The sequence below is a fragment of the Odontesthes bonariensis genome, chromosome 16 (assembly GCF_027942865.1).
Source record: "Odontesthes bonariensis isolate fOdoBon6 chromosome 16, fOdoBon6.hap1, whole genome shotgun sequence".
In the NCBI taxonomy this organism is placed as follows: domain Eukaryota; kingdom Metazoa; phylum Chordata; class Actinopteri; order Atheriniformes; family Atherinopsidae; genus Odontesthes; species Odontesthes bonariensis.
In genome coordinates, this window is record NC_134521.1 from 21858542 (window position 1) to 21880680 (window position 22139).

At 42.4% G+C, this 22139-nt stretch overlaps 1 protein-coding gene across 6 annotated transcripts in view; it reads left to right on the forward strand.

Moving 5' to 3' along the window:
- arhgap32b (Rho GTPase activating protein 32b) overlaps window positions 1-22139 on the forward strand; it is a 110488-nt gene that overhangs the window by 62749 nt on the left and 25600 nt on the right. For 3 of the 6 annotated variants that reach the window (XM_075486586.1, XM_075486588.1, XM_075486587.1), the window contains exons 6-13: window positions 5421-5507; window positions 8686-8823; window positions 11324-11416; window positions 11742-11864; window positions 12550-12627; window positions 14768-14849; window positions 16309-16359; window positions 16800-16874. In XM_075486586.1, the coding sequence (XP_075342701.1) occupies window positions 5421-5507; window positions 8686-8823; window positions 11324-11416; window positions 11742-11864; window positions 12550-12627; window positions 14768-14849; window positions 16309-16359; window positions 16800-16874 (727 nt within the window). The remainder of the gene's footprint in view (window positions 1-5420; window positions 5508-8685; window positions 8824-11323; window positions 11417-11741; window positions 11865-12549; window positions 12628-14767; window positions 14850-16308; window positions 16360-16799; window positions 16875-22139) is intronic. The other 3 variants (XM_075486590.1, XM_075486591.1, XM_075486589.1) reach the window with 2 other exon arrangements.

A 22139-nucleotide genomic window follows, 5' to 3' on the forward strand; every position in this document is an offset into this window, starting at 1 on the left:
CACAAATGGGTTTAAACAGCGAGTTTAAATGATGTTTGAGCTTTTACTATTTTGTTATTGGATCGCTCTGCATGTGTTTTTTAGGGCAGCACAGGGAGGCATTTGCAGCCCCGCGGCCTCTCTTGGCACCCACATGTCCTCCTCAATGAGCCGGGCTGTTGGCTTGCTAGGCTCCGCTCTCCAGCGATACGTCTCTTTAATCTATGTCATGTGTAGGTGGCGCACGCAAAGTCTCCATAGCTGATGCAACCTGCTATCCTTTCCCTGTTTGTGGTTGGCTGAGATACTGGACTGCAACCGGAGCAGAGGGAAGTTAAGGTTATATTTTTGGTGGCTGTCCTTAAGTTTCGAATGCAGGGCTCACTCTCCTGGACTTCTAGTAGCTTCCCTCTCTTTTTTTTGTTGCATTTGCAAAGCCACGGTTAGTATTGTGCTTTCCCTACGGGTTGCAGGATTCCTCAGAGAGCTTTCAGTAAAATGCCATTGTGCTTGAGGACAGCACAGAGGACTGCACATGTGGAAGGAAGGAAAATTGCTCTCCTGCATGTGCACCCCCCCTTCCTGCTTTCTCCCTCTCCTCTGCGTCTTTTTGTCGTCTCTCTCTCCCTCCATCATTCTCTTTGTCCTGGGAATGTACCAACCGGAGAGGGATAGGAGGAGGAGAGAAGGGGGGGAGGGGTGAGCCAGCATGTCAGACAGGGGAGAGGAGGAAAAAACGGAGTGAATAGCATGTGGCGAAGGGACAGGGAGAGCAGACGGTGAGGTCAGCAGAGGAACAAAACTAAAAGAAAACGGCCTTTTTTCATGTTTTTCTTCTGTTTGCCTTCTCTTATTGTTCTGTGCTGCTGGTCAGATTGGGAGTTAAAGTTGTGTTGATGTGCCTGCAACAAGAGGAAAGAAGCCATCAAGAGAGAGAAGGAGAGAAAATGAGGATGGGGCAACACAATGGTAGGATGGGAGGCTAAAATGGAGAGGAACGCTGTCCCGTTGAGGGGTCCACCAAAGCACCACTGCCTCTCATCTTCTTACACCAGCTGCGGGGGATATTGTTGCCCCCTCCACGTTCTCTGAATCCCACACTGGGAGAATCTACAGCGTACGTGAAAAAGTGGAGAGCTGACATTTATGTTCCGCTGAGGAGGATTGTTGTTTGGAGCGGCAAAACAGGGCTGAATGTTCATCCTCTCGCTTGGGGAAACACGCGACCAGAACAAGAGCGGGGACAGGTGTTGCAGCGATAAGGAGGGGCAAGCTGAGCGTGAAGCTGTTCGTGTGGGGGGAGTGAAACTGTAGTGAGGAGTTTAAACTACACTTGACCTACTGTAAGTATGACAAGTCTTCTGTTTGTGCTCTTTGGTTCTTTCTGTAGGAGGTCCTGCTGCTGCAGCTATAAGAGCAAAGCTTCCCTCCTGTCCCTGTGTGCCTGTAGGACTCACTGAATAAGATATTGTTGTTTCGGTCTGCTCCGCAGCCTTTAAGACAGTTCAGTTTGACATCTGTCAGTATCCGAGTTGCTGTCTTTCGAGATTTGCCACTTCTGGCGGGCTTTTTTTTCTCACTGTTAGGGATTCCTGAGCGTGCTTCTCCAACCATGTAAACAATGAAGAAAGCAGACCATCCATTGATGTGTATTTTTTTTTTTCAACAATGACTATATATAGCTTGATATTAGTCAGGATTTTATCATTTTATTTATTTTTTTTGTTCTGATTTTCTTGCTTTATGTGCTGCCTTCTCATCTCATTCTCTTGGTACCGTGTGCAGAATATTAACTCAAACTCAGTATATGATTGTTTACATTTGATTACTGTTTACATTTGTTCATATAGTTAAGAAAATCCAGTTTGCCTGGTTTACTCATGCTGGCGCTACAGCAGCACTCAGCACGGTTATAGCTCGACCACTTAACTTGACCACCATCGTAGTCCCAACATAAATGCATGGGAGGAGAATCAAGTTATTGACCCAAGTGTGTTCAGGATGTCTTAGTTTAGAACTGCACAGATGTCGTCTGTAAGTTACTTTGATGGTGATTTTAAGTCGGTTAATCCTACGGTTATGAAATCAAGATTTTACTTGAGCAGAGCGACCCACATATTCTTAATGAGCTGCTTCCCTTTCCGCATGGCTTTATTGGGAATTGAGCCGTATTGTTTCTGTTGCAAAAGGATTGAACTTTGGAACATGTGGATAGCACCTTGACCGACTTGAGTCTAGTTGGATGTAGCGATTCAGTCCCCAACGACATTATTCGGGTGTTTGTCCTTTTTTTGAGAGCTTACTTTTTGTAAGATTTTGACCGTACTCTGATGTTTTCACGCACTGTCTGTAAAGAAATGCAAAGTCAAGAAATTGACTTTGTTTGTGTTGGAGCAGCTGGAGCGGCCCGCTAAGATGAAAAATAATGTGCATCTCTGTTTGTGGGTCATCGCGGGCATGTGATCTGTTAGTAGTTCTGCAGCACTGAAAGTGCGTCTGCAGGTTCTAACTTGACCAGCGGAACACTCACCTTCAGTAAATGTCATCTTTATTTTCTAAATGAAGACAGGTGAAATATGGGAAGACGGGTCTATGTCTAAACATACCGTCATTCATACAATGCGACACGTTTTCCCGCAGACGGATAATACTCTAAATGTTGACATTTTACAGGGTTGATACAAAGAGAATACGATTGTATGAGTTGTAGTCTGGTGAGATGAGCATCCGGTCTGTTTATATCAAACAGACAGGAGGGGAAACTCTTTGCCGGCTGTGTTGAAGGAATAAATGTAAAGGAAACTTGACTGTATGTCTTTGTAGGTCCGTCCTCTGTTGGATGTGGACATGTAACTTCTTTAGGTGTCCTGTTGTGTCTACGCAGGCCCTTTTAGTCCTGAATGCTGATGGCTTAAGATCTGGGAAGTTTGGAGGCTGTGTCCCAGGATCTTTGTTGTGTTTCTCCAGCTGTTCATAAACACCCTTTCAGTGTGCCAGGACATATTTTGTCCCGAGGCTGATGCCACTGGGATGTGATGCTGCCATGGTGGAGTGTGGTCTTTCTGCTGTGACGTTCTGGTGGGTCGTGTGTGTCAAAGTACCATCTGTTTGCTGTGTGATCACACGTGGGTTACAACTGCTCAAACTCTGGTTGCATTCAGTGACTTTAACCAGTTTTGCATTGGTTTGCATTTACGTCCATTAAGATGGATTGTAAAGATGCAGTCTCTTCAGTGAGTTTTGAGTTTTTCTTTGTTTTGCTCCAAAACAGAAATGCTCGCTCTGTTTTTCCACAAGACGTCTAAGCGTGTTGCGAGAGCTGTGATCACAGTCAAGCAAAACAAATGTTCTTGTCTTCCTAGTCACAGTTTGTCATTGGGCTGCTGGCCTGGTTTTTCTTAGAATATAGGTCCAAACCCATAAACCCATGCGGTGAAATAGGAGAGCGCTGCACTCTGCTTAAATGCCTGCCTCTATGGGATCATTTCTAACGGTTGATTTCTATTGCTTCTCTGTAAATAGAAAGGCCTCCAGTTGCCCGTGGACCACAAAACAGAGCTGATAGTAAACAACAGAAAGTCAAACTGGCTCATTCACTGTCAAACAGTACTATTTTGTGTCTTAAGAGCGGAGACACCACCACAAAGAATATTGTTGTACGGAGACTCTTTTTACTACATCTCTACTATAAGGAGCCGTTTATAAATCTGGCCTGGATGAATGGGAACAGAATCACTTCCTTGTCTTCTGTCTTGCCTCATTTACACCACGCCATTGTCCAAATGATAGTAGTTTGAGGGAACTCTGGAACAAAATAAAAGGCCATGTTTGCTGTCGTGACGGCAGAATTATCGAATAGATGGGATGGGATGGAAGAATAAAAAGATATTTGGCAGCTTGGAGAGAGTAGACCACTATAAACAAGAATAAAGTGAAGATAAAGGTCACTTTCAGACAGATGAGGGGAATAATCCACAATGAGCATGTTTACATGACAACAACAAAAGAAAAACGCATTCTGATAAAGCAGAAGGGGATCGAATCCCGCCTGTATGTGTACGCTCAACTAGACTCAAATGGATGCTCTGTACATGCTATATTTGCAATATAAGTAGTAACACAGAAGAAGAAATGCATAAAGGATCTTTCTATCGGTGCTCCACAGTTCCAGAAGTTAAGCAGAATTGTAAATTAATACAGTTGAAATCCCAAGATTTGCTCTCATTCACCCATTTTCCTTTTTCTTTTGTCAGACGGCTAAAACACATCAGAAATTTGACTGAGAAAACGGCACATTTGGGACTGTGTGTCAACTCAAGGTCACTTCAAGCATTTCCAGACTGTCACTGTTTGAATAAAAATCCAGATTTTACAACGGCCGCTTCTGTGTCTGCGGTGATTTCAGCTCCACTTATATGTGTGATGATCTCCCACAGAGAAAGTTGGAAGCAGTAGAACATTTTCTTATCTCATCTGTAGCACTGAATATCACCTTTTTTGCACTTCAAGTGAAGTCATTCTTGCTTGATTTAGGCTTTCAGCTGTTCAGCGGTTGAGGGCCTCCATAATGCCGCAGATGTTTTCACCCGGTGACACGTGTGGGCTGCAGGTTGTAATATGTGCAGCTTTTAGTCTGGGATCTTCTTGCTGAGTAATCTTTTCCAGGGAAAAGATGACGAGATGGCAGCAGGTGTTGCTTTAAATCTTGTTTATAGTGTTTTACAGTAATTGTGCATTGACAGATGTGCATATTACCCATGCCATGTTCACTAATGCGCGACTTTTGAAATGACAAGAAGTCGGACGGTCTCTCTCCTCTTCAGCACAGAGGACGCATGTCAAGCTGCCCAAAAAAGGAATATGTAATGTTGATTCATCAGACCACAGCAGGGTTTTCCTCTCTGCCACAGTCCAGGAGGCGGCACCGTCTCTGGAGCTTGTTTTTCTGCTTTGTGAACTCTTTACAGACATATGAGCCCCTTCATACCTTTTTACTTCTGAAAGCCCTTCTATGATGCTGTTGTACTGAACTGCTGCCAGTTCGCCTGATTTGATGTTCTACCAGGTGCATGCACACTTTACACAGCCCTCCCAACTTTTATGGAAATGGGAGTGTAGCTTCAAACTTAATAACATACTTCTTCTTTATTTTAGATATTCTGCCAGCACTTGTGTAAAGCTGCAGCTGAGGAGTCAAGGCTGCGTCATTCAGTGAAAATAAATCTTTCTTTTGCCTTTTACACGCCTGCAGACTGGCTTCATGAATATAAATCCGGTGTCTGTTCATTTAGAAGTTTTCAAATGAAGGACCTATTAGGGGTTCGTGAGGGTTGAAAAAGCTGAAGTCTGTCCCTTTTAATCACCGCCACCTGATCTTCCTTTTGTTGAGATAAAGAAACACTTGTCTAACACTCCAACTTCTCTCCTTTCTTTTCTTTTAGTTGACCCTCGGAGATGAACAGTGTGAAGTGACACGGAACGGCTATGAGACTAAAGAGCTGGTGTACTTAGTTCATATTTACTGCCAGGTAAGGTGGCGAACTCCCGGTGTTGAAGGTGCCGTACGACACATACGCACGTATTTCCCTTATATGTTTATTTATATATACACATGTACTCAATTGCTCGACTCCTTCTCTTCTTCAGCTCTAACTATGCACTTTAACCATGTTGTTGTTCATTTTAGGATCGCAGGATGTGTTGCAATGTTTTTCCCAGTCATGCTTTGCCGCTGCCAATCCTCAAAGTAGCTTTTATAAAAGATATTGTTTAGTTATTATAGTGCTTAAACTGCTGATTCCTACATCAGTTGTGTGTTCCTTTATTAGTTTTATTGCAAAGGTCAAAGTAAAAACAGTTGGCTCGATCATATAGAAAATTCCTTTTAAAGGCGGGGTAGGGGTTCTTTTTCTGGAGCATTTTTTTACATATTGCCTGAAATACTCTTCATACCCCCATTGCAACCAATTAATTAAAAGTTTTGACACAAAAGTGAAAAGTTTTAGTGGCCTCTAGAACGAACAATCCAGGAAAAACACTATCCAATCATACTGAACGGACCGTTAACGATGATTGGATTCTGATGCGTCTATCAAACTGCAATCTTCTCCTCCTTCCCCCTGTGCGCGTACCCTGCTCCGTGAACGAATTACGCGTGCCATAGACGCATAAATGTAACTTGAAATGATAATCATATTCGTTAGTTAGGTTCATTATGATGTTGAAAGGTATTTTCTTACCTGTGAATCCGCCATGAGAAAAAGTCAGTAAAAGTTAGCCAAACCAATCGATGCTTGCTGTCAGAACATCGCTCGTGCACCTTCGTGCTCGTGAACAAGCATTGCGCGGTCATGTACTCTAGAGGCGTGGCTTGGGGGGGAAAGTCTGAAGAAAGGGGTTGGGACTTTTTACCTGTGTATTTTCAAAATGCAGCTTCGCTGGACTCAAAATCCAGGATCTCCTACCCTACCTTTAAGGAGAGTCGTATTTTCGTATTATTCGTTACATCATATACAGTACAGAGTTTTGCACGATATTTAATTAGTCCGCACATACACAGACCAGCTGCTCAGAGGCTTTTCTTCAGTCTCTGCCAGCAACATCTTTGATTTCCATGCACGGATATCGTACCAGTCAGGTCATGTGGTCGCGCGCTTTAAAATTCCAACTTTTTGCAGCCACTGGAAAACTGATGAATCTACTTGGGAAAGAAAAAAAGAACACATACAGACACATGGCTTTTGAGGTCTGCGTTCACAAAGTAGCACAAGGAGTCTCACTGGTTCAGTGCCACAAATCCAAAGAAGGAGGGGCGACCAGGAGCACCGTCTCAAAGTGGGGCAGGGAAGCATAAAGAGTTGCATGAGCCCACAGAGCCCTCCCAGTGGTGTCTCTCCCTGCCAACGCTTGAAAACAGCACTAGAATCAGTGGGCTGAGCGGCGCTCTGCAGTTCCAGTCGCACAAACCCTGGCCTCGGTTCAGACGGATCCGACTTGAGCGAATCAAAGCAAAAAGACTTTTTCCACCACTCATTTTTCTCAGCCGGGTTTGAGGTTTTTTTTGTTTGTTTGTTTTTTTACTCGATCAAAAAAAAAAAATTTCAAAGATTTGTTTTCCTGCACTAAAGTTGGTGGGTTCAGGGTCAAACTCTCGGCCTGCACTCGCACTGTTGGACTGTTAATCACTGCGTTCTCCTTGGAAGGGCTGAGTGAGCCGTTAATGCTCTTTATTTACGAAGATATTCGCATGATTTGGGAATCATGAGCCCCGTTTTCAACATTTCCCCTGTTCGGCGTCGTCGTTTCAGAGGCGTTATAAAGAAGTGGGAAAAGAAAGAACAGTGTGACATCAGTAATGGGTCGACGAAGGTTCAGTGGGACTGTTTATGCAGAAACAGGCTTTGGGCTCTTTTTCACAAAGTGCAACTACAGTACTGGCAAAACATTTTTGTTCATGAGGGCTGTGTAGAAAGTAACCGCGTTGGTTTTAGGCTTTTAAACCAACATGGTTAACATATAAAACCTAAAGGAGGCACATCATAACATCTGTTTTACACAATTTTCTGAGGTCTCACTGAGATGTTAGACTTTGACCCGTCTCTCGGCACTATGTTACCACCTCTCTGCTAACAGTCTCTGTCTGTGGGAAGGGTGGAGAGTGAACAAGTGCTCAACCCCGCCCACCCCCGCTGTTCTGGTGAGGTCAGCAGCTTCTCAGCCCCTCCCAGTATAACGGTGTATTTACTATGTTACCTGTTATCAAAACATGGACATCAGGCGTGCAATTCAGTACAATAAATGCAAACGCAATGAAGCTTATAGTCGCACCAAAAACACTCCAAAAGCTTTATACGTAGATAGAGGTAGCCACTGTGTTGATCCAAGAGGGAAATGGTTTATCAATGTAGCTCTAAGTTAGCAACAGATGCTAGTAAACAATGCTTCTTGATCATCTATAGTGGAACGAGCCCGAGATGTGCACAGCCTAACTCGTAGTTATGCACGTGTGTCGTTTATTACTAAGTTTAAACATTTTTGTATATATTAGCGTAATTTAAACAACTGTACTTGGAGCTACATCTTTAAAAAGATATGCCAGGGTTGTGTTTTTGGGGAGTTTTTTCACTTGCTGGTGACTTCAGACACCCTGATATATGCTCCCAAGAAAAGGCATTTTTCCCTACTATGTACCCTTTAAAGAAAAGAAAGCGTAAATGTATATCAAACATGAGAATAAATCATAAAACCTTTTGAAATTTTGAACCTTTGAAAATCATCTCAGAGCTTTACAGCACATTTAGTTAGACTGTATTATGCTGAATATATTGTGCATTCACACAAAAATTCAAGCGTCACTGTTGAATCTAAAAGTGTGCTTTTATATATATTTAACAATATAAAGAATCGTAGACAGGGATTCCTGGAATATATCAGCTTCTCTTTAAACTTCTTAAAAGGCTTTTGTTATGTTATCGTGGTGTTTGGATGTCACTGCCAGTTAATTTGATTTGTTTTTAATCAGTTACTGTTTCTAAGCTTGTTTCTTGTTTTTATTTTTTTAAAACTTGTTAATTTGTGTAAAACTACTGTACAACTTCAACCTAGCTGTAGTTCGGTGAAAGTCTGCAGCTCTTAACAATCAGACCTGTGTTCTCCGTGCATTTCCTGGCTGATTACTTTTGTGTGTTTTTGTTTGCCGTTCTGAAGGGTCGAAGTTGGATCGTGAAGCGCAGCTATGAGGATTTCCGTGTCCTGGACAAGCACTTGCATCTCTGCATCTACGACAGACGCTTCTCACAGTTGCCCGAGCTGCCTCGCTTGGACAGTCTGACCGATCAGTCAGAGGCAAGAATCAAAGATCTGTTCAATTTATCCCGTATTTATCTCGTGCACTGTTGCGTCCAGGGGAGGGCTGTGTGTGAAATGAGTGAAATAAGCTGGATCAGTAGGATTTATGTCGGTCTAAAGATGTAAGTTTGCTGTTGTGCCAACCCTTTATTTCAATATTCAGTTTGAACATTTATTTTCAGGCGATTCCCCTTGAATTTTACTGATTCATGAAGCACATAAGGAGGAAGACTTTTAAAAGTAGCCATGAATGTGGCCCAATTGAAATGTCCTGTTTAATAGTTAGTTTAATACTAAACCGGGCAAAAACGGATGGAACCACCACTCTATTTTATAAAAATATAGATGGATAAATCACAGTATAACTCAACTATTTTATTTAACAGCTGAACATTCAGACTTTGTGAATAGTACCTAAAAAATTTTTTAAAAAAGTACCCGAAATTGATCTCATTCTTGACTAATGTTTCTTTGTTGAATCAAGTAGAGGAAAAGTTAACGGCCTTACCTTTTAAAGTTCCATTTATACAACAAATAATGAATCATTTTCAGTGTTTGCTGAGCTAAATTACCCCTTTTTGACCAAATCAGTGCCAGTGCTGGTATAGAGCTGCTCCGAGAGCCAGTTCTAAGCTGGTTCTAGTTAATAACTGAATTGATTTTCCACCGCCAGTGAGCCACAACTGATTCATGTGATTACATCACGTTAAACATCTCTTCCAGCACATGTTTGACCCTTCCTCAAGGGTACTCTGATTATCTTTAGAGGGTCCACAGCGCACGAGGACAGATTGTCCTCACAAAAGCAACAACAGATGTATGCGTCTCATCATCCCCGCAAACAGATGTCTTAATATCGACAGTTAAGCTTTTAAACGCTGATTTGGTGTTTGCGAATGCTCTGTGCAACACCGACTGTTGTTTCCAAAAGCTAATGGGTATCTATTGAGGATTCATATACATTATGTCAATTGGGATCTACGACGGGCAGTGAACTTTATTAAAACACTCGATAATGTTAATAAATGAGCACCAAACACTGTTTAAAAGTTTAACTGTTACAGCGAGTCACATTGGGCAGCGGCCACTGATGCGAGCGACTTGAATTAAGCAAATTAATCGCAGCACTGACTCTTGATTTTATTTCAAACATGGTGGTTGGAATATTTTAGTTGTTCAGGTTGGTTAACTCTGCCCTTCGCCTTCTTCTTAAACAGTTCTTTTCTCTGGCCCAGCTAAGGTTTTGTGTGTGTGCAGCAATGGTTTTTTTGATGCTGTAGCCAGAGCTTTGGTGGTTGAAACAGAAAGAACTTGTACTGAGTTAGACTGTGGCTCTGAACCAGTACTGGAACCACTTTGGTGGAAACCCCCCCCCCCATAAGCTTTTTCAGCTTGCTGATTGACAGGAAACATGGTGCCGAAAAGTGAGCTGCCAGTGGAAACAATGGAAAAGATTATAAAACGCCTTCCAGAAGGTAATTCAGCTTGGAGTGTGGCAAAAGATGTTGCTGGTTCCAATTTAGCTCCGTCTAAAATTTTGGAGCAGGTAAATAAAGGAAGGATGGAAAACTCAAAGCAACAGAAGTGAAAACAGTTTTTATCTCAGTCCAACTGAAAATTTATGATGGAAATTAAAAAAACAAAACAAAATGGTTGATGACCAGGCTCCTTCCTATCAACAAGAAACTAACAAGAAAGTTGGAACCTGACTCATGAAGAATATTGTTTTAATTAGTACAGTCCATCCCTCAAACAGTTGAGCTGTCAGAGAAGCCAGAGGAGGTTCAACAAAGTGATTTTTTTTTTTTTTTTTTTTTTTAGTTATTGGTTCCATAACTTTTTCTTCTACTCTCAAACAATTTTTATAGATATATTTTAGAATGTTTTCCAAAGCCAGACTGTTCAGCCGTTAGGTTAAATACTTGAGTGTCTTATCTGTGTTTTAAGGTTTCAGGGATGAACCAGACTGGTTGGTGGTGGGGAAATAGAAGTTCAGTAATATCACGATAAAGTGTCGAGTGCTTTCGAGACTTTAAAATGAATAAGTGTTATAAATGAATGACCAATGTAAGAAACAGGAATTGAATGTTTAAAAGTGAAGTGTGTGTGTGTTAAGTATCCGGATGGCGTGCAGGTTAAGACAGCCTCACTTTCCTTGCATAAACGTCCGAAAACCTCCGATAAATTTCTGCTGCAAACGGAGGAAGTCCGGCCTCTGTCTGGATTTTCTGAGTGTGTGTCGTGAGTCCATGTGGTACTTGAAACTAGTGACTCTTTCAACTGGTTCACCCTTGAACCTCAGCGGGATGTCGCTACTTTTCCGCTACATCGATGCTTATTACTCCTTCCTACGGGATAAACAACTGAATGAACATCCTTCAAGCGTGGTTATTCCCAAATTTTTGCCAGGAGTCAGATTCGGTGCATGAGAAGTGTATTGTACTGCTGACTGTTCGGTGGATGTAATGACATACTTCTCTGTTCTCTTCCATCTCAGTCAGTTTCCCAGATGTTGTTGGCTTATCTCTCGCGGCTCTCAGCTATTGCTGACAACAAGATTAACTGTGGGCCTGCCCTCACATGGATGGAGGTAACTCTGCACTCTGCTCACTCTCTGAGAGCATGGACATGGTTTCAATAGATCTGAGAGATAGTTGCTAAGAGCTGGTGGTTTTCTCTTACTCTTATTTACTCATATGAAGTGATCATTAAGGAAATGTCACGTGTAAATGCCACTGCACATTGGAAATACACATACACAAAAGACTGATACAGGTTTTTGTAAGTTGAATGCGGCCTTGTCGGCCTTAGTAAACTGACATAAATGGGAAGTTGCGTAATTCATTTTTTCTTTAGTCAGCAATCCTGCAGATGTTCCTCTGTATTTGCTCACACATGCAGTTTGTGTGTTGCAGGTTGACAATAAGGGGAATCACCTGCTGGTTCATGAAGAGTCGTCCATCAACGTGCCAGCTATTGCTGCTGCCCATGTCATTAAGCGCTACATCGCACAGGCTTCAGACGAGCTGTCATTCGAGGTGACGACAAACGCCGTTTTCTTCACGTTCAACATATGACACACACACGGAGCCGAGGTCATCTCTGTTCCACCGTTTTCGGTGACTCAGAACAATCTCTCCGTCAGATTTAGTTTCATCTGCTCCTCTGGAAAAACCGAAATGTGCTCTTGCCATTTACATTACTTTCAATGTTTTAATTGTGACCTGCTGCAGCAGCTCATGATGGAGCCTCTTCTAAAAACAGTTTCAGCTGGATTGTGAAACGATCCGTGTCCCAATCTATTTTTCAGTTCTGTGACTAAAGAGGTTCCACATGTTGGTCCCCAAAGCAGAAAAGGCAACTCTTTTCCAATTGATGTTGCCAGTGGACCCACACTTTTGCAACAACCTAATAAGAGCCACCTCAGCAAAGACTTCCTATTCCTCTGTGTCAAAATATGCAGACAGATTTCTGGGCAGATTCTTCTTCATGTGTTTTTGCTTACAGAATGACGATTTTGTTACGTTGAACATACAGAAAGCGATTAATGTGAAAAAGAACTGCTGGAGTGATAAAGCAAACATGGCAACTGAATGTGTTCTCTGGCCAGTCCTTTGACCTCTGTAACGGCTTCAGATAAAGCAGCCACTGGTATCTTTTGTCTAAAACTTTACTAAAAGACGATCTGCAGCCACATTAATGTCTGTTTGTTTCTCCTGGCAGGTCGGTGATATTGTGTCTGTGATTGATATGCCCCCTAAAGAAGACACCACGTGGTGGAGGGGCAAGCACGGCTTTCAGGTATTCACAAATAACTCTGCAGCCCCGGGAAAAGGACAGAATATTGCTTTTCAAAGCAGATTTCAAATGAAATGGCAGAAAAACAAAGCAAGCTACAAATCCTCCTTCATATGAAGCTTTTGAGCAGATTACTGGATGCACTTGTCTCCCCAGTAATGCTGATTCATATTCCTCCACGGTTTACAGACTGAAACCGATGTTGCACTGGACTTGAGTTACAATCCACATTTTGGTGCTGAAACACAGCACCGTGTAGTCTAACGCTTGGAATCGATCACACAGAATTTAACAACCCCGTTTCCAAAAGAACACAGAAAACATATTAAATGTTTTACTGTTTCGTGAAAAATATCAGCTCATCTGGAATTTGATAGCAGCTATTTGATGGGACTTGGCCAACAAAAAAAGTAAGAAAAGTAAGTGCTTAGAGAGGCAGAGTCTCTCAAATTGTGGAGCAATCTCAGGATAACATCCTCAACGTGAATATTCCATCATCTATAGTACGTGGTATCAATCTGAAAACGCCTCTATGTGCAAGGGACATGGCTGAAAATCAATATTCTGCCATGGAAATCGCTGCATGGGCTCAGGAACACTTCCAGAAATCATTGTCTGTGAACACAGCTCAGCGTAATGCCGGTTAAAGCTCTATCATCAACACTGCCGTCTTTTCTGAACCAAAGCTCATTTAGAATGGACTGAGGCAAAGTGGAAAACCGTTTTTTTGTAAACCCTCCTCTGTGTTATCAGCGCTCAGTTCAGTTGGAAAGATGTTTACAGACTGTTGTTAAAAGACGAGGGGATGCCATGTGGAAGGAAACATTAATATTTTTCATATAATAGTTAAAAAATCTCCCTTTTAACATTTGATACGTTTTCTGTGCTACATTGTGTGGTTTAAGAGATTTGTAAATCATTACATTGACTTTTGATCGACAAGTTAAACAACTCAAATACAACATTCATATTACAGAGGGATCAGTCAGGAATGTGCCCTTCCAAGTCTTTGACCACGGCATTTCCTGGTCGGATAACGTTACGTTGGCTTTTTGCCTGGCAGACCTGCACTACTTGCCAGATTCCTCAGCATTGTCTCCCAGAGTGCTCTGCTTCGACTGGCTCCATTCAAGTGAATGACGGTTTTGAAAAAAAAGTCGGTCCGAACAAACCTGTCTATAGGCACAGGTGTGACACTTTGTGCCCAAAAACAACCTGCAGATTTAGCTGTACGGCACTTTGAAGTCACACACTGTGCAGGTGCCATGTTAAAGTAACTTCATTGTATTCAGTCTTCATTGTGTGTGACAACAACCTGAGAAAGTTGATTTGAAGTTTGAGCTCTGTCAGGGAGATGATTCCTCTTGACACACTTCATATAAATACACTTGTTTTGATTGTAAGCTCACTTCTATTGTTGGCTGATTTCAGACTAATGCTGCTAATGAGGTGAGCATCGGGTCAGGCCAGAAGCTGACACCACAATTATCTTTATAAGTCAGTCAGAAGATAATTTCATGCCAATTTTAACCACAAGTTCAATTAAAAACATTGTGTACGTCACAGAAACCAGACAGTTACCCAGGCCCTGGGTTTACATGTTTTTGGGGTTTTTTTCTTAAAAAATTAAACATGACAAAAGTGGAAAAGCTTATTTTAAGCCTGGGTTTTTGCTTTGTTCTACAATGGCAGCCGGCGACCTCTCACCGATTTCTTCAGTTATATTTCAGATAAAGTTTTGGCAGGTGCAGACAGTTGGTAACACAGCTTCTTTTGATCATAGAAACTCTGATATGAAAGTTGTGGGGAACAAACTCGTGCAGTGAGTTCTAACTCCACCAGTACCAGTATTCTCCATTAGGTGGTAGTCAGTGTTTTTTTAACATTGTAGAAAAGCATGCGTACTGTAGAGTGGACATGTTCAGCAAACAAAAAGATACCGTTTGTATTCGGGTACAAACACGCCTCTTAACCTGATCAAAGAGGCTGAATGAATTTGAGCTGTTAGATGGAAAATAAAGATGTCTGATTGAAATGAGTTGTAAAGCACACACTGATGTGAGTCCTCGTTTCAGTCGGATTCGACCGTACTCGCTGCCCCCTCACCCCTCGTCTCTTCACTGCTCTTCTCTTCTCTCTCCAGGTTGGCTTCTTTCCCAGCGAGTGTGTGGAGCTCATAAATGATAAAGTGCCACAGTCCATGACCAACTCGGTGCCAAAACCAGGTACTGCTTCTTCACTCAATCCACACACAGACGACATGTTAGCGGGGGAGTAACGGCTGATGGTAGCTAATGTCTTTAGCATACAGCTGTGTTTTCAGGGAGAGGGAAGGCCTGTGATGAACGTATGGCTCGGAATATGTGTCTGTGTGTGGCAGTCTAACAGGCCTATGCTGCAGCGTATTGCTTTTGGTTGAAAACATAATGCTCAATAATCAAATCGAGTTATTTCCTACTTGAAAAGGGGAAATACAGCTGAAGGATAGATATTTGTTAGTTTGACTACGACTTGGAGTTGATTAGAAAAAGGTTTCATCCTGCAGATGTAAATAGATATCCAGAGCCCTGTTATAGAGGTCTCTGTCTCTCTTATATGTCACCATAGTTAATGTATGTAAAGATGCTCATGTGGCTGTGAAAGGAAACCCATAATTCTAACACATCATCCCCTTATATGACCCACTAATCATGTTATATTGACTCAGCTCTATGGAAATCTACTGCAAATGACTGCTAATCTTTTGGCGTTCGGAGCAAACGGACAAGCTGTTTGGCACGCTCCTGAATGTGTCGCAGACGACTGTCGGACAAAAAGCCCGCTCAAAACCAAAGAACACTTTGCAGTATTTAGTAAATACTCTGCAGACTTGAGTTGAACATGATCTTTGCCTTCACACGATGCAGGTGCTTTAAAAAGAAGAAAAAAAACGGTACCTCACATCGCAAACAAGCTTGTTTTAATGTTTTTTCCGCGTCACATCTTCCAAACCCATGGCTATGACTCAGAGTCCCAGCCATCCTGCTGGCTTCAGGGCGGGTGAGCGTAACCAAAGCTCCAAACCATGGTGAAACCTCAGAGGCTCCGCAGCCCAGATGAAATGATGAAAGAACAAAAAAGAAACACAGAAAAACGATGCCCCAATCCCACCAAATGCACAATTAAAGGGGAGGAGGATGTCGTCATAGACTCTGGGTTTCAAGTGCTTATGTTATCTGATTTGCCAATCCAAAAACTTTTTTTTTTTTTTTTTTTTTAAGATTTCTGAGCTAAAATGAATATTGGAGAGTTAACTGTTGCAGTGCACCCACAACACACTCCTTAGTCCAAGGTGTGACTTTACCTGCCTGGCCACCCCCTGCTTTTATCGCTTGTTGATTGTTTTGTTTTGTTTTTTTTGTTGCATGTGTCCTTGTTTGTCAGTAACACATTTGTTTCTTTACAAAATATCTGCAGGCCAAGTGCATAATTGATATGTTCTGATTTATTTATTTTTTTTTAATATATGATATAGATAATCACACAGAGTTCTGTTTTAAAGCTGCATCTTTGTCGGGCTTCGCATTGTTTGCTCTCCACTGCCTCGGTGCTTCATTAATAAAGATGTCTCACTGCACTGTGATGTTTAGTCATTTTAGCATGTGTTTTGATTTGTTGCGTTTGACTGTGACTCCTCTGCCTCAGCCTCCCCCTGCTCTGGCCTGCAGCCTGCTTCTTGGAGTCTCTTCCCCCCCTGTGCGTGTTGGTATACACACTTCACCTGCCTGTCTGCTCTCTGCACACTCATTCACCCCCCCCCACACAACTGCAGAATTATTACTTTATGTGTAGATGACCTTTGTATTCTGTGATTTGAGTGGCAGATGTTTACATTTATTTTCTTTTATCAAAACAAATGGGTTTAAATGCCCTGAAGAGAAAGAATACAACTTTAAAGTTACAGTTCTGTCATGTTGGATTAATGGAAAGTTTCTTTCTTTGAGAATACAAAACTTTATGACTAAGTATTTGCCTTCTTTAAGTACCTTTTACTCCAAGTCCAAAAGTACACATTTGCTTTGTTTTCTAACTTGAAGTGCTTCTCTCCCTCTGATTCTCTCATGCCTCCACCGTCCATCCATCCATCCATCCATCCAAATGTCTGTTGGTCCATCTGTCCGTGGGAATGCATGCAGACTTGGAGATGGAGAGTGTAATGCAGGACAATGCATGGGTGGCCGACCCGCTTAACCACTACAGCCTAAGTTCAGGTAGACAAAAAAAACCCTGGGTGTGTTGTACCACACCTCCTAACTGAAAAAAAAAAAAGACCTAATTCCTCACCCCCGAGTGATGTGTTTGCACTGTGTGACTCTAATGTGAGCAGTATTTTAAAAACTGGGTTGTAGCTTCTCTACAGAGAAAATCGTGTGCACTTTTTGGTGTTGGATTGGACCTTTAACGACCTCACAGGCTTTCAGCACACTTGCCACATCATGTTCACTCTCTGATGGGAAGCGAAGGGCCCGTGTCTGCATAGTGCTCCTCTCTGGGAACACCTCCGTCCTGCATTTCATTTAAAAAAAAAAAAACACAGCCCTGACGCAGAGCTTTTTCATGTAGTTGCTCAATGAGCACCAAACAGAGGACTCTTCCTTGTTGGTGTGTGACGCAGTTTGTTGGAGAAAGCGGCGCATTGGATATCAGGGAGCTTCCTGGCTTGTTTTTGGTTAAACAAGGGGAGGTTTTAAGTGGAACTTTCAGAGGCTTGGCAGTATCAAGGCATCATGTTCAGGCAGACATTTAATCCCACGGAAGCATCTGTTATTACCTGAAGGAGAGGCGAAGCGCTTCACATTATTAATATTGCTTTTTTTTGTTTCTTCTTCTTTCATTCTCTTAAAAAAGAGCGAAAGAAGTAGAAGACACAAGGCGGCCGAACGTGCTCTCTCCTCTTGGGGAGCAATAAAGAAAAAGCATCGACTCTCATTAACAAACACGATGTCGACACAATAGGCCTAATACGCCTTCAGCCACATTTGGTTGGACATTAACAGAGTGGAAGCAAGTCTTTCTCTGGAAATTCTTGGCCTTTGGAAGTGTGCAAATGTTTCTCCAAAGCTTTTTGCCATAAAATCATTCTTGTTTTTGTTTTTTTCCAGTGTAAGATTTTTCTAACCACGTGCACGTGTGACGGACATGTTTTAGCTTTGTCTGATTGAATGTTCCCGAGTGTTTAGCTTGCCATCTGTCTGCCAAAAAAACAGAACGCCGCTTTTGAAAGAGAACAGTGTTACCCCTCCGGCCTTGTGTTCTTTTATCTGTCGTGGCCCCTCAAGGTGTATGCAAATGACTTGAAGGGTGAGCCAGGTTACTACAGCGTTACACCAAGCTGCCGATTGTACGCTGTGTGTGGACTGAAGGCCAGCTGTGTGTGTGTGTGTGTGTGTGTGTGTGTGTGTGTGTGTGTTTGGTTGAAGCTGAAAGGCTGCTGCAGGAGTGCTGCGGTTCTAGGTCTCGACTGGCCTTGATTTATTTAATCCTTTTACAATGAAGGGGCCTGTAAACCCATCCATAGAGCGTTAAGCTTTGTCCTGCAAGAGTTAGAATCTCTGTCTCCTTCTCCATGGCGACTGAAAGAGCACATTCCTAAAGGGAGCCACACAGCATTGGAAAATATCCTCGCTCTGCTCACCACTAACCTTTTGCTGGATGGAAATTGTTAACGTGCAGCACTGCTCCAGTTAAAATCAAGACCATAAAAGCTAAACTATTAATTCTTCAGTCGATGTGCAGTAGAAAATGGGATCAGAGTCTGCTTCCTTTGCCGTTGAAATAAACCGTTTTTGCTGGAAACGAGTTGAAAATAGAGTTGTGAACTTTTGATAAGTAGTGACAGTCGGATCTCTTTCCTCCCCAGACAGACCAGTAGACTTGACCCAGATTGAGAGCCCACTCTCCTCTGCTCCCCTCTTCATCATGTCCGGGGACCAGTGATTTGGGCAGCTGTTAGCGTGCGTGAGCCAAGACAGCTGGTTATTTGAGGCAGAGAGGACGGGAAATTCAGAGAGAATGTGTGAGACAGAGTACGATTTGTCCTCCTGTTCCCAAGGATCTCAGATCATTTCCTGATGCTGTGAAACTATGCAAGATGCCGCTCCGGTGCTTCAGGAAGTGACTGTTGCTGTCATTTCAACTCTGTGCTGTGGAGGCTGCTTTTGATTACATACTAACAACTCCGGCCTTTGTTGTAAACTGACTGTTCAACTGTGGCTTATATACCATAACTATCTGTACTACCATCGTACTGTATCTACACTCGACTCGCAGCGGTGCCTCATTACAGACTCTCACACTTCCTCTTCAGAGACAAAACATGCAGGCATTTAGCCAGCTGGTTGGAAATCATATTTACTGCCATGTTAATTATTTAGAGTCCATTGCGTTCCGCTCCTCTTCTGCAAGACACAATTCTTCCTTCTTTCCACTTCCCAGGAGTCAAATAGTTTATTGGTATCTATGCAAAATACCTGCTGCCTGTACTCTGTCCAGCATACAGCTCTTATATTCTTATATGGCATAAGATATCATATCAAACTTTTACTACTTCCAGCTTACAGTTCAGTATGCAGCAACTACATTTATGGTCACAATTTAGTGATGAGCTGACTTTCTGACGTGTTTCACTATAAAGAAACCTGTAATATTTCATATTTCATGAGCTCATCACATGAATTAAACAAACTTCCCAAACGGTAGAGAAATGCAAGTGTAAACTCGCATGAATGGGTGTGTATAGAAATCGCTTAGGAACTTTTAAATGATGTTTTATTACAGTACTAAATGTTCTGTAGAGACTGACTGAAGTCTTGTGATCCTGGATCAGCAACAAATTAGTTTGACTTTGACACAGCGTGTCCCCTTACTGACCAATCTGCCTAATGAGTTGATAAGATAAAGCTTTCTGTGACCCAGCGGGTCCTTTCAAAGGGAGAACTTACTTAGGCCCAATCCCAATTCTATTTTCTACCCCTTCGCCTACCCCTCGCCCCTACCCCTCGCCCCTTCAAACGTAGGGGTAGGCGTAGGGCTAAGAATGTCACCCCTTCGAATTGGGACAGCACTTCACACTCACGAACGTAATAAGTCCGCGCCGTCAGTTGTTACGTAACCAAAAGCGACAGCTTTAGCCAGAAGTAAACAAACATGACCGGTGCTGTGGTGTTCGCGCTGTCCTGGGCTATTCGGATATCTTTAGAAATATCTGCGTCGAATCGACGGAGTGCCATCAGGCGAAGGCGTCTTCGACATCTGGGAGCATTGCTGGATCTTGTTACGGTATGTAGAATGAGAAATTAATGCAAATAACGCTTGTGAGTGAGCAGCTGGTAGCTTCCAGAGCCGGCGTGTGAATATGATAACGTGTGTTTGTGTTTGAAAGTGCTTCTAACTGTACATTTGTGATCTCGTGTAATATAGAAACAATTTGCTTGTCTCGTTGGATTTGCTGATTTATTGATTGGAGTAGTATCCTAACCTGGCTAACCTAGCTGAAAGCATAAGCTAACGTTTAGCCTTTGTTACTCGCCTCGTTCCGTTTGGAATAAACATGCAGCTCATGCGTTTTTGAAGCGGTTTTCTTTGTACCAGGTTCAGATTTGATGACATAAATAAATGCACTGCATTGTGTGTGCTATCAATGTGTTGGTTTGGGAGGATGAAAGCCTGATCTTTCCATGTTTTTCTTTCCAGCAGACGGGTCATCCTACAAATTATTGGACCACAACGTTTACCCCAATTTCTTTTGTTATCCCTTGTATAATAAATCTCTTCATACCAATATCCGTTCCAGTCGTTAATATGATGTTGATGTGATAATCATGCTCAAACCTTTGCAAACCTTTTGTCCTTAATTTCTTTTATTAGGCTCACATTACAGACTGGTAAGGCAGCTCATTTTCAGAAATAACAGCTTAAAGTGTGTGGTGAAAATATGGACAATAAACAGTATGAATATAAACAATATGAACATAAACGGGCAACAGTGCAATCATCGAGAACGAGATGACCGGAGCAGGAACAGCGAAGGGCACATCGGAGGTGCTGCATGGGCTCAGTGATGTTCTGGTGGAACAAGACACGACATGACATTATAGCATGCACTTTCATCCATTGTAAAAAATTAAAAAAGGTGTTTCAGAATGCGGTAGTGGTGGCTGTGTGTACAATAGGTGCATGGCGCATCAACTCACCGTAAAGTTTGTCTATCATGCGCTCAAACAGAGCTAAAAAGCGCTCCGTTTTCTGCTCGTGGCGCTTCTGCTCCTTCAGGCTCTCCTGTATCAGGTAATCCATTATGGGATTGGACTTCCTACTTCTTTTTGGGGATGGGGATGACTTTAGAAACAGATCTTCGTTTTCTGCGCTAAACCTGATCAGGCTCTTTGTGCTTGAGTCCCTGTGAATCAGTCACGTATATGAATACTTGTGATAATAGATAGCGAAATGACGCTCATGTCACTAAAAAAGGAACTTCTCTATGGTTAACCAACTACATTGCTTGTAAATACTCGTGTTACGATATAAAAAACTTTCGCAGCACCTTCACATGCATTGACCGATTACTCATGTAAAATAGCGACTTTTCCCATGTGCGTTTATAGCAGAAAACAACTACACATTGCCACCATGTTAAACTCACACAATACACCAGTTATCACAACCTAAAACGATTAAAAAGACTCGCGATCTCCCGGTAGTCGCGTTGTACTCTGGGAAATATATCATACCCCTTCAAACGGAGTCTGCCTGGCCGAAGCCCTCCGTTTGAAGGGCTACAACGGAGGGGTAGGGCTAAGGGGTAGGGCTTTGGAAGAGTATTGGGACAACACTACCTCTTCACGTGAACGCGCAAAACGGAGGGGAAGGGGTAAGGGGTAGGGCCAAGGGGTGAATTGGGATTGGGCCTTAAAGTAAAAGCTCGAGTCTCTGCATGTTGTTGAAGCCAGTCTTGGCCAGCTAGTTTGTCTTCCTCACTGACACCAGACCAGTTGGAGCTGTGTTTGTGTTTGTTTGTCTGGGAGCTTGTTCGAGGGACTCCTCACTGCAGCCACTGGGAGATAATGCAGGGGAGATGGAAAAACAAGTGAACAGGAAGTTGTTATTCACACTCCTTCCACTCACATGGAAACTAAATCAGCATAAACTCAAGATCAGCTCATCAAAACTCAAAGATTTGTCCTAATTTTTATTTTAGATTTGATCAGACACATTTTTGACATGTTTATAAAAGAAGCTCGTGTTGGTATCAAAGAGACTAAAAGTTGAGAGAGCTTGTACAAGATCCAATGTTGCCTTCATATTTTGTCGGAAACATTGCTACCAAGCATAATTGCAAGTCATGAAGTGCAGGCAGGGGTGTGGAGAAATTTAAAGGAAGAGATTATGGATGCTTTGTGAATCAATGATGGCAAGTAATGAATCTTGAGGTTCTTACAGGTTTCGAAAGTCCTTGAAAATGCTTGAATGTGATGTTT